Source organism: Genypterus blacodes, unplaced genomic scaffold (assembly GCF_046128005.1).
Source record: "Genypterus blacodes isolate CSIRO-AG114 ecotype Tasmania unplaced genomic scaffold, CSIRO-AGI_Gbla_v1 ptg000438l_1, whole genome shotgun sequence".
NCBI classification, from domain to species: Eukaryota; Metazoa; Chordata; class Actinopteri; order Ophidiiformes; family Ophidiidae; genus Genypterus; species Genypterus blacodes.
This window is the reverse complement of record NW_027467208.1, coordinates 3,665,010-3,678,488: the sequence shown is the minus strand read 5'-3', so window position 1 is coordinate 3,678,488 and position 13,479 is coordinate 3,665,010. Positions and strand designations below refer to the sequence as shown.

At 42.6% G+C, this 13,479-nt stretch overlaps 4 protein-coding genes across 5 annotated transcripts; 2 read left to right on the top strand and 2 right to left on the bottom strand.

Annotated features, from left to right (window-relative positions):
- Positions 1-695: 695 nt before the first annotated feature.
- ptdss1b (phosphatidylserine synthase 1b) lies at positions 696-5,070 on the bottom strand. The gene is made up of 13 exons (XM_076139559.1): positions 4,784-5,070; positions 4,616-4,707; positions 4,295-4,339; positions 4,063-4,187; positions 3,819-3,977; positions 3,453-3,604; positions 3,228-3,369; positions 2,916-3,028; positions 2,706-2,771; positions 2,421-2,520; positions 2,126-2,185; positions 1,940-2,027; positions 696-1,852 (listed from the first exon to the last, which is right to left on the bottom strand). Exons 1-13 carry the CDS (start codon positions 4,984-4,986, stop codon positions 1,755-1,757), a joined length of 1,443 nt encoding a protein of 480 aa, XP_075995674.1. The 5' UTR covers positions 4,987-5,070; the 3' UTR covers positions 696-1,754.
- A 256-nt stretch (positions 5,071-5,326) lies between these two features.
- On the top strand, positions 5,327-7,979 carry mterf3 (mitochondrial transcription termination factor 3). Of its 2 annotated transcripts, none has more exons than XM_076139042.1 (8): positions 5,327-5,430; positions 5,771-6,114; positions 6,227-6,379; positions 6,480-6,669; positions 6,934-7,081; positions 7,205-7,276; positions 7,373-7,534; positions 7,627-7,979. In XM_076139042.1, exons 2-8 carry the CDS (start codon positions 5,778-5,780, stop codon positions 7,819-7,821), a joined length of 1,257 nt encoding a protein of 418 aa, XP_075995157.1. In that variant the 5' UTR covers positions 5,327-5,430; positions 5,771-5,777; the 3' UTR covers positions 7,822-7,979. The 2 variants fall into 2 exon arrangements, with proteins under 2 accessions (XP_075995157.1, XP_075995156.1); XM_076139041.1 differs by having other exon boundaries at positions 5,327-5,523.
- Positions 7,980-8,432: 453 nt separating this feature from the next.
- uqcrb (ubiquinol-cytochrome c reductase binding protein) lies at positions 8,433-9,854 on the top strand. The gene is made up of 4 exons (XM_076139344.1): positions 8,433-8,473; positions 9,155-9,223; positions 9,361-9,527; positions 9,699-9,854. Exons 1-4 carry the CDS (start codon positions 8,455-8,457, stop codon positions 9,774-9,776), a joined length of 333 nt encoding a protein of 110 aa, XP_075995459.1. The 5' UTR covers positions 8,433-8,454; the 3' UTR covers positions 9,777-9,854.
- A 121-nt stretch (positions 9,855-9,975) lies between these two features.
- lrrc14b (leucine rich repeat containing 14B) lies at positions 9,976-13,461 on the bottom strand. Its single transcript, XM_076139339.1, has 3 exons — positions 12,517-13,461; positions 11,657-12,282; positions 9,976-10,825 (listed from the first exon to the last, which is right to left on the bottom strand). Exons 1-3 carry the CDS (start codon positions 12,790-12,792, stop codon positions 10,147-10,149), a joined length of 1,581 nt encoding a protein of 526 aa, XP_075995454.1. The 5' UTR covers positions 12,793-13,461; the 3' UTR covers positions 9,976-10,146.
- Positions 13,462-13,479: the final 18 nt, after the last annotated feature.

Below are 13,479 nucleotides of genomic sequence, written 5' to 3'. Positions count from 1 at the left end.
TAATGATGTCATTAACATCTATGACATGCGGGATGACATTCTGGGGTTGTTCCATTCATTAATGTGTCATCATTATCAACGCGTCAACTGTTTCATCATTTGTGACGTCAACATGTCAGCTGTGACATTAATCGTGATGTCAATGTGTCAAATGCTCCGGCCTCACCCCTTACAGGTCAGCCTAGATTGTAAGCTCATGATTATGTCACTGCCAACATTCATGCTGTCATTTAGGGCAGTGGTTCCCAAACTTTTTCTAATAGATCAGACGTTTTTCCCTGAGGCGGTACTTATTCATATTGCTCCTCTTCCGGTCCTGCGCCGCGCCCCGCCGGGGAACCACTGATTTAGAGGATTTCATTCATGTCTCCCACTATTACTACACATCCACCCTTTCATACACTGATGACCAAGGCAAAAACATGCTCAAGACAGGATCCAATGAAAAATGATTTTATTTAACATACAAAATCGATAATACTAGGTTTTGTATTAGAGGTTAAAGGCATTCAAAGTTTACAGTGCAATTTGACACATTTCAGAATATGAAACTCATTAGGGCAGAATCATGCTGAAGCCAACACAATAACAGCTTCGAGTTATACTACCTTCACATTTATTCACTTTTAAAAAGTGCAATTGTGATTGTCAACAATAATTAAAGTCACAGTCTTGCGTCCTTTTTTGCAAACCCAACATACACTGCCAACATCTTCCACAAAATACACACACACAAGTTGTACACCAACAAAGAATAAGAGGGTTGACCACCATGTCAAGGCGACAAGTGGTGCAGTAACATTTGGTTGTTGCAATCAAACACATTTGAGAAACTTAACAACAGATGCTGCTCTCACTGAAGAGAAGTAAAGTACCAGTTATTAACTGTACAATGTAGTCACCTTTGGTCATAATTTCAATCAAAAGTAAACATATTAATGTTAACAATCATAATTTCAAAATGTAACACGCAGAGATCATTGTAATCTTAAATTGTTCTAGTGACACTGTTAAACTGCCGCAATGTACCAGTCTCATGCACAATGCCTCAAAGAAGGTTGGTGCAAGTCCAAGAGCAAACGCTACACATCATACTCTGTGTAAAGTGTGTGTGTGCTAAGACCAGGTTGACAAAGGTGGGATACTCCTGTATGAACAAACATACCCATCCCAAAGTGCAAAACATCCATACAACTTTCAGTGCTGCTAAAGTGAAAAAGCTGGAGGTATGTGCAGTATAACCTTTGGACATGTCTCCCAGGTGGAAGAGGGGAAGAGAAAATGAGCCTTTAACATTTGGGTTTACATGAATCCAAGGCCAGAAAGAGGACTTCAGTGTTCAGTCGCCCATATTGCTCTGTTTCTGTTCGATGTGTCAGTGGGTAACTATTTGGGTGTGGCTCATTCTCTAAAATGTGCTCTGTTTCATGAATGAATCAGTCTATTGGAACCACACGTGATAAAAATTTACTACATAAGCAAACAATGAAACACAGATCAACCTGATGGTGGCGTTGTAACTCCTACAATAAAACTTTGGCAATAACTTTGGAACTGGATATGGTAGAACGGTTGCTACTCTTCCCAGAGTCCCACAACTCTAAAATATCACATGCACAATACAAAAATCAATCTTCAAACATAATGCACACCACACGGTTAAAAAAATGTCAATACATTGTAACGTAAACATAAACTGAAACAAACTTTAACAGATCTCACTTTATCACTGTTGTGATGCTTATGGTTGTTGCTTATCGTCTCTTTCCTTCCTGGCCATTCACATATTTATTCTTCGCAGACGCTCTCCTTCTTTTAGGAAGTAGTAAATAACTGTTGGAATCCCGCACATCTATCAAGAAAATAAACAGAAATATTTTCAAAATTTAGGTTGCTATTTTGGGAACACTTGCCATCATGCCTGTTTAGGGGGACTGACCTCTAAAGGCATCTGGAGGGAACCCACACGAGTCATCCACAGTGCTGTCATCACTGTCTTCACTCTGCGATGGCATTCCTGACAAACGCTAAACATATGCACAAAGTTAAACATATCAGCAGATACTTTTGATTCAACATTCAAATCAAAATAATTGAAAAAGGAACCGAATTATTAAAATCTCACCTTCATTTTATTCTGCTCATACCATACCATTCCATATAAACAGAGAAGTGTGATGAGAGCCTGAAAATGCAAGATGATGCAACAAGTGGTTCAATGTGCAGCACAGTAGTTTCAGTTTTTACAATTAAACGTGAAAAGAATACCGTCAGACTATAGAGATGGCAGAATACACACATTTGCATAAAGGTTTCTGCCACAAATCTACACAAGCTACGTTAAGCACCAGTGATCATGTATGAGGAGAAACATACTTATTGTGATTGCATGCACACACACACACATTGTTTTCTCTTACCAGACAGAGGAGCCACAGGAGAACATAGCAGATTTGTGTCTTTGAAAACAAGTCGTGTCCGTACTTCATACAAACCAGAGCCTCCAGGAAAGAGATGGCTCTGAGAGAAAGCATTAAGATCAACAACGATAAGCAACGCATGCTACAAACACACACCACAATATTTCCTTCAGGAATGCTGCCAAAGAAACTGGAGCAGACAGAGGCTTCAGCAACTATGAACTAGATATGAGGTCGATAAGCTGATTAACAAGAAACAAAGAAGTGAAGATGCAGGAGACTCACCCAAACACCCAACACTGTGTACCAACGCGCTTGCACTGAGTGTCTGTCAGGTATGCATAGTATTGCCTAAGAAGGGTAGAAGGAAATGAGCAACTTATTTTAAATGTATTCTCATAAAGAGCAAGAAAAGGATCAAAGCGAAGGAATCCATTTAAATCTCATACGTCCCATCTAAAGCAGAAACAGGGCATGTTGAAGCTGAACACATACCGCACTGTGGGGGCCGTGATGGCTCCAAGGAGGAGGATTCGACACCAGCTGAGCGGGTGAGAGGCCTGGAAAATGAAGATGTGCTTCAGGAAGAATGTGTTCAACTCCGTGAGCTGTGGAGGAAATCAGGGCAGCAGGATTACGTAATTGATGACGCAATTAAAATGAAAGAAGTGAAAATGGATGAACTGAGACTGAAAATAATATATTGCTATAGTGTTTATACCAAAGACACACATATTGAGAAGATAATTGAGTTACTACTTCGGCGATCATCATACAAGCATTTTGGGGTCAAAGGTCAACGCCTACCTGCCACAGGATCATGAAAAGGTAGATGCCTGCTAGCCTCTGGAAGGACGACTTTGGGTCAAACCAGCGCACATAAGTCCAGCTGGATGGGGTGAACTGGAGCACAGCTCTCTTTAACTTCCCTGTGGTGGTGTGAATCTCTCTAAAAAGGAAACAGTGTGTGTGCTGGTGAGTATCCAGAGACACACAGGGTAGCAGTGGAGAGGTGGAAGAATGAAGACTTACTTGATGCTGGCCCAGCAGTATGTCCTCATCTCTAAAAACTTGCACATGGTCATACCCAGCCAGATGCCTCCTCCGTTACACAGAAGTATGTCCAGTATGACCTGATCCCACCAGCACTCCGCAAAGTTAGGCAGGAGATGCATGAAGAACAGCTGGGAAATGCAGTGGAAAGATGAAGTTCAATCAAAAGCTTCCTCAAACCAGAATTGAAGTGAAAATGAATGCAAAATGTGATAAATGTGGTATGAGGCTAAGTCCTGTCATCTACTTAAAGACATGACACCGCAGAATCCTACAGCAAGACTCAATTGTGCACAATTCACAGGACAATTATGAAGCTGGACCCCATCGTTACACACACACTACCTCAGTGAGTTCCCAGGTGATGCTGATGGTCCAGCAGAGGCCGTAGCTGCGGATGAGAAGAGCCTTCATGGCCCAGCCTGCAAAGTGACCAAATGCAAAAACGTCGCAGTGGCTCAGGATACGCTCCCATGTTATCACCGTACAGTTCACAGCATATTCCTGCAGGAGGGAGAAAGATGAGCTCTAAAAACACACATTAAGATTTCTGATGGTCAGAAAATTCATATTTCAAATGAATCATTACCATAATATCAGCCTCCCGCATAGCATATCGCAGATTTGGATCAACCCAGTACATGAAGGTCTTCATTTGGTTCCAGTTGAGGAAAATGATGAAGACCAGAAACAGGAAGTAGAGAACACTGAGACCTACCCAAGCCAGAAAAGACAAATGGAAGCAGGATGCAGATCAGAAGATACTACTTTGATTACAATTTGAAGCAGCAATGATGAAAGCTGTGGGTAAACTCACTCACCAAACACAATTCGCCATATTGCAGGGTGTGGCCTCGTAAACGGTCCTGAAGGAGAAAGTATCATAAATGTGTTTGTAGCAACAGAGAAATGGATGTTAAAATATTCGAATAGGAAATAACCAGAGGGGGCAAAGGCCAAAAGCAGTCCTATAGTCTAAATTTCTGCCCCTAAAATTGTGTTTGCAGAGCAGTAGAGAGTAATATAACTATTATGAATGAACTTATGATTTCAACAAATCAATGTGAACAATCAGTTTCAGTTTGGAGGAGAAAATGGTGGCCTTTCTTTTTAAAACTAGGAGTGACAGTGACAGTGCTTACCATTGGGGAAGGCAAGGACACTGACGATCAGGAAGAATGAGATCACCACAAACAGACCCACTCTGAGGTTGTTGTCCAAGTTCTCATCGTCCCTGTAACAATACATGTACATGTTAACAAATGGAAACATCCGATCGTAAACATTTAGAAAGTTTTATGATTGTTTACCTCGTGAACGCGAAATACATCAAACTGAGCAGAGTGACAGACATAAGTGTGATAGTGTGTGACTTATAGAAGATATCAATACAGATATCCTCCACTTGTTGCTCGTTTATCCTCCGGAAATGTAATTTGTGGCTCGCCTCGTCCTTCCGCACCGTTCGGCCAGGCGACATGTCGCACCGGGCAACTTTCTGATTTTTTCCCATGGAGCTGATTTTAAAGTTATAGCTAAACTCCAAGAGATAACGCGATCATAATGATTCAAAAGCGCCAACGACTCTGACAGTGAGTCAAAGCGAAACTGCGTGCGTGTGTATGTGGGGTGGGGGTGTGTCTGAAAATGAAGATTTCAGCTTCAACCCGGGGCAAAAGATATTTGATGGAAAACGTAATCTATTAACGTATTTTGACGTTTTATTTACACTAAATTAGATGCATTGTTAACCCATAACCACGCGATATAGATTTACGTATCTGAGCGCCACCCCCCAAAAATACATTGTAGTGGTACGTCCCAGGCAGTGACACTTCCGCTGTCTTCTTCCGAGAATGAGCACGTGAGAAAGGCAGAATAGTTGACATTGTGAAAGACGCCAATGGCTTACAGAGAAGCTTGAAGAATGATGTGATATTTTTTTGGTTTACGCGTTGTGAGTAAAACCAAACCTTTTCAAATAACGCGAAGGTTTTGTCTTGGACGTGGTTGCATGCAAACCCTTTTACGTAGCGTGTGCTATTTGTAGGTCAGTGATTTCTCATTTTCTTTCCTTTCTACAATTTCCCTGTGTTTATCACTTAGAAAATTCTACTCAAAGATTATTTCATTACCCTAACATAGAACAATATGGTCTAATATTATCCAGTTTACACATCCAGTATGTATTTGATGATTGACCATGGCAAGACATACATTAAAGAATCAGATAATCAAAATCAAAACCTTATTCCTGTGCATGTCCTTCTTACACTTATTCTTCATGTGTTGAACAGAATCACCATGGTTTCATCCTGCGCACACCTGTGTCAAAGATGCACAAGTCTTCTTCGCTTCAGGATCACCTGGCAGTCCGTCACACATGTCCAGCTTTGCACTGCAGCCATCAAAGCCTCAGTCAAGCTCCCATATGAATCCTCTCTTATCCCTGAGAACAACACCACAGCTCGCACAAGACAGAGGTGGAAACAACAGATTTGCTATTACAGTGACTTAACAGCCAAACATCTGACACCTGAAGCTACGGGAAACAAAGATAAAGAGTTGTTAAGAAGTGAAGTTGTGACGTATGAGAGCCCTGTGACGCAAATCCGTGATGCTGAGAGTCAGATAACTTTAGGTAGGTATTAGTTTTCTGTTGTTGATCATATAAGCGTTGTCGTTTGGTGTTATGATCTACAATCTGATTTGAATGTGTCCTCGTGTCTGTTCTTGTTTATGCCATTCATCAGATCTGGATGCTGCTGATGAGCTCTTAGCCTTAGAGGAGTTCAGTGATGAAGAGGCTGTCGGTGTATCTGTGTCCTCTGCCGTGCCTCCTGCCTCCTTTTCTCTGAGAGCTTATGTTGACAAGTCTGAGACACTAAGCAAGCTGGTGCAGCTCGGTAATTGCATTCTACACTCCACTGTATTGTTATTGTAAGCAGCGTTATTCACTTTTTAGACGTTTGTAATCGGTGGGCTTCTCTCTCTGTTTGACTGCAGGTGTGAATCTGTGGAAACTCGAGCAAAGGCCGAATGTGGGATCCATGCTGCTGAAGCTGGACTTCCAGACTGATGTGGCCCCACGGCTGCTGTTCCTCAAAGAGATCGGAGTGGAGGATTCTCGTCTTGGTTACATCGTATCACACAACCCCTTCATTCTCACTGAGAGTCTGGAAAACCTACAGGCCAGGTAACAACAGAGAGCGTTCACATGAGCCATAGATTTCATTTTTTGGGGAATGAGCAGATGAAGTGTTCTGTTTGACACCAGCAGTACGAGGTCAAGCCCTCCACTTCAGAAAACAAATGACACCAACACGAGGGCACCAACAGGCAGCTGCATTCATCTCTCTGACAGTTCCCTGCACCTGTCATGGTACTGAGCTCACCTAAGCGTCGATAAATCCAATTTATTAACCAAACATACTCTCTATTCTCTCCTGTGTTTATAAAGAGTGGTTTATCTCAGGTCAAAGAAGTTCAGTGCTGAATCTGTGGCATCGATGGTGTCCAGAGCTCCTTATCTGCTCAACTTCAGCGTGAAGAGGCTGGACAACAGACTGTCTTTCTACCAGCAGCAGCTCAGCCTCAGTGCCTCCAATGTAAGTGATGAGGGTGGTCTCACTGAGAAAGTTTGTCTCATTGCATAAATGCATAATGTCTTTCTGTACGCTCACAAGGAATTATAATTTATTTCAATTTTGTTGTTTTTGTTTTGTTTTCAGACCCGGAATGTTGTAGCTCGTTTGCCTCGATTACTTTGTGGCAGTTTGGAGCCGATTAAAGAAAATCTGAAGGTATCAAATTAACTAAAGACGTCATAAGCTGCCCTTTGTTTCCCTGAGTTTCTCTTTAAATCGTTTTCTTCATTTCTGTGTTCGTCTTCTACTCAGGTGTGTAAAATTGAGCTTGGATTTAAAGAAAACGAGATCCAGCATATAGTTGTTGCTGTCCCTAAAGTGCTGACTGCCAATAAGAAGAAGCTCACCCAAACGTTTGACTTCCTCCACAACGTCATGAAGGTGCCCCACCACCTGATCGCCAAGTTCCCACAGGTCATTTGTGTTGCTCTTCTTAGTTTAATGGACCTTAACATCAAATTTGTAATATGTTATGAATTACAACTTCACCATTTGTCCTCCCATAGGTCCTCAATTCCAAGTATTTGCGTCTCAAAGAGCGGCACCAGTTCCTGGAGTACCTTGGAAAAGCTCTGTATGACCCAGCGGAGCCCAACTACATCTCTCTGGACCGGCTGGTGTCCTTGCCTGATGATGCCTTTTGCACCGAGTTAGCTTCGGCCACATTAGAAGATTTTTATTTATTCCAGAAGACACTTTGATTCTTCTGGGATTCTTCTTCAACAATCAAAAGGACTCTGGAAATCACTGAATATAGATCAAACTTGTAGGATGATTGTGTGTACACTCAGTGTAGAGCATCAGTTGAGTTAAAAATCACGTCTATTATTTGTGATGTTTAATAAATGTAGACGTTGTTAAGGAAATGTTGTCGTGTTGTTACCTTTCAGGTTTGCCATCATAACATTTCAGCCAAACCACATAGACGTCCGTACACGTTTGAATATTTATTGAACCAGTAATAACTCAGTCACACATACACACACTTTAATATACAGAAAACAAGGAAACTAGGTAACTATGAAATCATGATAATTTACCTTTGTGAAAACCTAAACGGCAATTGAAAATACGTTCACTGAGCTTAAAATTTACAATTTAGTGATAACTGAGTTATCAGTTATAAGTGGGTAAATATTGACGACAATGACAGAAGAAGAAGAATTATTATATCTAGGGAGGTGAAAGGTCAGCTAATGATGAAACGAAATACATAAAAACAAATTATTATATTATTAGCGCATTATTATTAAACACAACGCAGCATTGCGCAATATACTGTGACCCTTCCGCCTTACCCAGAATGCAACGCGCCAGATTCCAGTAACTCCATCATGGCGGCGAGGGCACCAGGTAATTTCGCTCTGGTCTTTTCTCACAGTTCCTGGTTTAAATCGACACATTAAACCTCTTAGGCCGATGACAACACGTGTTATATGTTACACCATGTCGTGTAGCGCTGTGTTATGGTGGCTTTTTATGTGATACCGCGTCTCGATGCGTTTGACTCGTGAATGTCCTCTGTTGCCCTGTGCTAACTGGATGCTAACGTTAGGCTAGTCAGTTAGCTTCAGAAGGGCTAATCAGGCTACAATAACAAATACGTGAAGTTAGAAATAAGATTTTGTGATTGTTTTTAAAAAATGTACCCATTTCCTCCTCATATAACTAGACGATGTTTCGGACAGAGACACGTGAATATACTGTATGTCGGTTAAAACATTTTTCAAAATAAAGATTCACAGCTTGCATTAAATAGCCTTATGAATTTATTCGGTTTATTACTCTAAATGAACTGTGCTAGTGCTGAAACTAGCGATTACTTCCTTTGATTAATTTGGTATTTATTAGTTAATAGTAAAAACTACAAATTGTCCCACAGTCCAAGGTGACTCACCCCCCAGTTAAGTAAATCAGATATCGTACTAGCTCTCTCCCCTGCTGAGTGACTGCCTATGATGTGATCAGGTTCGTTTAGCTTGTTTGTGCTCTGTTAGCGTGTGTGTGATCATTTCTTTGTGACTTTACTTACAGCTGCATCAAGGAAGCTCCTGGTTGGCTTCAGTAAATGGTACTACAACCTGTGTGGCTTCAACCAGCTTGGTAAGCTTGAGACATAGACTACTTTTGTAATCGCAAAATGTAATCATGCCTATTGAATACATGAACATAGGACAGAAATTGTAGTATATTGGGTGCCTTTGACTCTACTTATATCCAGATGCTTCTTTCCGTCTCAGGTTTGATGCGCGATGACACCATCGAGGAGAACGCAGACGTAAAAGAGGCTCTGCGGAGGATTCCAGAGAACATGTACTATGACAGGATGTTCAGGATCAAGAGGGCTTTGGATCTCTCCATGAAGATGCAGATCCTCCCTAAGACAGAGTGGACGAAATATGATGAGGTACTTTTACATCCACACATTTAATGCACATGCAGACACATTATGTTGCAGTTGCAGTTTCTTTTATTTGTAGGTACGAGTAAACCTGTTGGAAAATTATCAGTGATCTGTGTCCATCGCATTAGTTAAAGGATCTTAGAGACCATTTCCATCTTATTTTCCCCATCATAGGATGTCCTTTACCTGACGCCGTATGTGAACGAGGTGATCCGTGAGAGGGAAGAAAGGGAGGAGTGGATGAAGAAATGAGATGTTGCTGGATCCTCGTCTTTGCTCTGGTGCACGGTTGTCCACTGATGTAATATTTTAAATAAAATGTAACCTAGATAGCGTTCTGTGCTCATTAAAAAAAAATGTACATTTTGAAAGAAATTGATGTGTCAAGGTACTGTATGTAGAAATGTACAAATTGGGTTTATTGATATGAAAGAAAAGAATCCAATCATGTTAGTATCCTTAATTGATAAAATATTGTGTATCTACAGGTAACAAAGCAAAATCCACTTAAGTAAATCTATAAACATGTAAACTAAGAAAAGGGTGAAATATCTGCAGGGGGTCATCATCAGGTCTGGGATTCATACACGTCACTCCAGACCAAGATCTGATAACTGAACTCTCAGTCACTCTTCTGAGCCTGTGATCTCCTCGTGTCCACGTCAGTTATTGTACCTATGAAGTTCCCAATGACGCTGTTAAAAGATTTCAGCAGGGAGACCCCCAACTCGTTGCTGGTTTCATTGATGTCTGGATCGAAGGCCCCCATCAGCGGTGTGCAGATCTCCACATGTCCCCTTCCAGCTCCAGCCAGGATCCCCACAAGCTGAACCCTCAGTTCTTGAAACAGCTCGTGGTTGTATTGAAGCAGTACAGACTCCTCAAGCGGATAGGTGACATCATCAGGGTAGCAGTCCCGGGGAACTGGTATCTCTACATTCTTTAACAAGGGGAACCCCACAGACAGCAAAGAGAATAACCGCTGCAGGGCCACACAGCTCAGAGGGTTTCCAAGGAGTTTGAGCTCCTCCAGGGCCTGACACTGAGCCAGAGCCTGAGTGAAGGCGTCCATGTGTTCCTCCTCTATATCACATTCTTCAAGGGTCAGGCTAGTCAGTGTGTCGGAGCAGCGGCTGAGAAGTTTGGTGAACGGGGAGGAGAAGGAGCCAAAGATGTCGTGCCCACTTATGTCCAGACGAACCAAAGCCTCGCTGTGGAGGCTGTTTGACAGGTACGTCATGTCCACACGGCTCAGACTGCAGTTGGCTAACTCCAGGCACTGCAGTGGAGTGTTGAGAGGACTGTGAGCAGAAAATAAAGCAAACAGAATGATTCAGCACCCAAATGGCAAAATGATGACCAATGTTGGATATTCAATATTTGTAATATATATAATAATATACTAAACTACTTTATTTGAGCACTATTCCTCCAACCGCCTCCAAACTGGCCTTTGTTTGAATTACCAAATTATGGTGGGGAGACTTGAATGGAATCATGAATGATGTCACAGTTGTCAATGACTTCACTGACACTACCTAAGAATCAGGAATTATGTCACAGTTATTTATGACATCATGACTGATGTCACTGTACATTTCTGAAGCAAAAACCAGCCCCATTTCTTCCCAAAGATGAGGATCAAGCTGAAGAAGAAGCAACTCTCACCGTCAAATGTCAGGTAAGAATGATCTTATATTAATCCTACATCTTATACAACATGAGGCTGGGGTCAGGGGTGATTGGTGGGAGAAGTACCAAACTGAAGGAGGACAGTAACCTTTAACAAGGATCAGCCTTCTCCAGGGGAAAGAGAGCCAGCACAAGGTTTGCACTGAAGGTCCTGAAGGGCGCTATGCTCTAATCTCTAGATCTAATTATAAGCACAGTTTTTGGAATTTGATTATCGCGTCTACACTTTAAAATCCTTTTGATGATTGCATAGCAGGCTGTGACTGACATCTCTTTGTTGCTTGTGTCTGTTTGTGTTCCATTCCATTATGACTATGATGAATAATGCCCATCAGATTTCTGGCTGACCCCCATCCTGTTAGGAACACTAGCAGTGTAATGCCTCATAGTGTAGGGAGGATGCTGGGAATGTGCAGTGATAAAGATGTAAAGTGACTCACTACAGCACTCTGCGTAGATGTCCGGTGAGAGTAGAGAAGCCGACGCAGAGTTCAGTCAGGTTGGTCAGTTGTGACAGCAGTGTGCCAACGGTAGCCAACTGGTCTTCATCTGCAGAGAATCTCCGGTAATCCAATGCCCCTGCAGGTAAAGTCAGGGACTGCAATTTGGGGAATTCCACTCTGGACAGAAGCACCTCCAGGTGTGAGGCATCCAGGGGAACATTGTGCACCACCTCCAACCTTCTCATAGACTCAGGTTCTGCTAGCCGAAGAACATAGAACAGCTGCTTGAGAGCGAGGGAATCTGCCCGAAAACCAACAAAACGTAGCTTCAGTGGACAGTAGCGGAGGAGCAGGAAGGCCTGAGCCACCACCTCGTAGTTGCGGCCCGTCACAAAGCCATTAAGATGAACATCGATGGAGGTTTCGAAGGCAGAGCGAGAGACGTCAATTTCTTGCATGGCCACCATGGTCTCGTAGCACATTTGGGTCAGGAGATGGGTTCTTGCCCATCGACCCAGAGTGGACTGGCAGGGGCAGGCCTGGTGCTCGACGTCTCTCAGGGCAGTCAGGTCCACCACACGGAGGCTCTTTGCGTAGGTTGCTGGAGGATGCAACACGTAATCCTTTAGAAATGTTAGAATATGTTATAGTAAAACTGTCATATAAATATGATGTCACCCATTTGTAACTATTCTTTTTTATCCATCATTTGAATCAATAACAAGTTTAAGCATTATGGTTTGAGGTAACAACCAGAGTTTGATTGGCCAATTGTCCAGAATGATGAGACAAGAATTTGTCAGAACAAACGTGTTAAAAAATCTCCTCCTCATGTTACAGTCAAGGCCATAGATAACCTTTAATCCAGTGATGATAGCCGTCAGACAGAGTCGGCAGGTGCGGGAGGTCAGGTCCAGATGACAATCCACCGTCTTTCCTAGGAGCCGTTGTATGTTGAGTTCGGGGAGGGGCCACGTCTGCACCAGGTCATGCAGCAGGTCAGTCTGCTCATGGAGGTAGCAAGCCTTGAAAATGAGTGGGTAGAGGTTAAAAGACACACACTGGAGGTTCCTTTTAGCGTTTTCGCCACTCTGGACGAAGCTCTCAGCAGCAAGGAATCGCAGAGACTGCATGGTTCCTGTCTCCTGTTAGAGTATCCACAGGTGTGGGGTTTCCTGGTTGCTGGTAGGAGCTGCTGCAAACAGCTCTCTGTATTTCAACGACTGGCACTTTGGTTTCCTTTGTTGTTGTCGTCAGAGTGCGTGCTGTGTCTGTCTGAGCCTCGGCTTGCTGTGGCGTGGCAGCAACGAGGCACCAGGTCCCGTGGTAGGTAAGAGGGAAGAAGTTATTTATAGAAGCAGCTGTCTCGTGTCCTTCGTAAGGAAGGAGTGTCTATTTGCAACTTTCACCAGAGGGGCTAAGTGGCAACAACATCAAAATGCTGCTGGCGGACTCAAAACTATTTTCAAGACCTTGCTGGGATATGCAAACTACACACAGGAGGTGGAAAGACAAAGGGAGAGAACAGAAATAGAATAGCATGAATGGAATAAGACACCTGCTGGGGCTGGTAGAGTCTGTGATGTTTAATACATTCTGGCAAAGACTGATATGGACTTCATGCTGGATCCATTTAGTCCTCAACCTAGAACCTTCACTCATACATTGAAAGACTTTTTTCCACTGTGAAGATGCAACAGAGGCCTCTGCCAGTGGAAACACTGGTATCTTTATCTCTACTCTAATAGCTGAGTGTGATCGGTTGTGTAGCTTCTTTTTGCATTCGCTGCTGAATCCTTGTTTTAATTGTTCATTGTTCA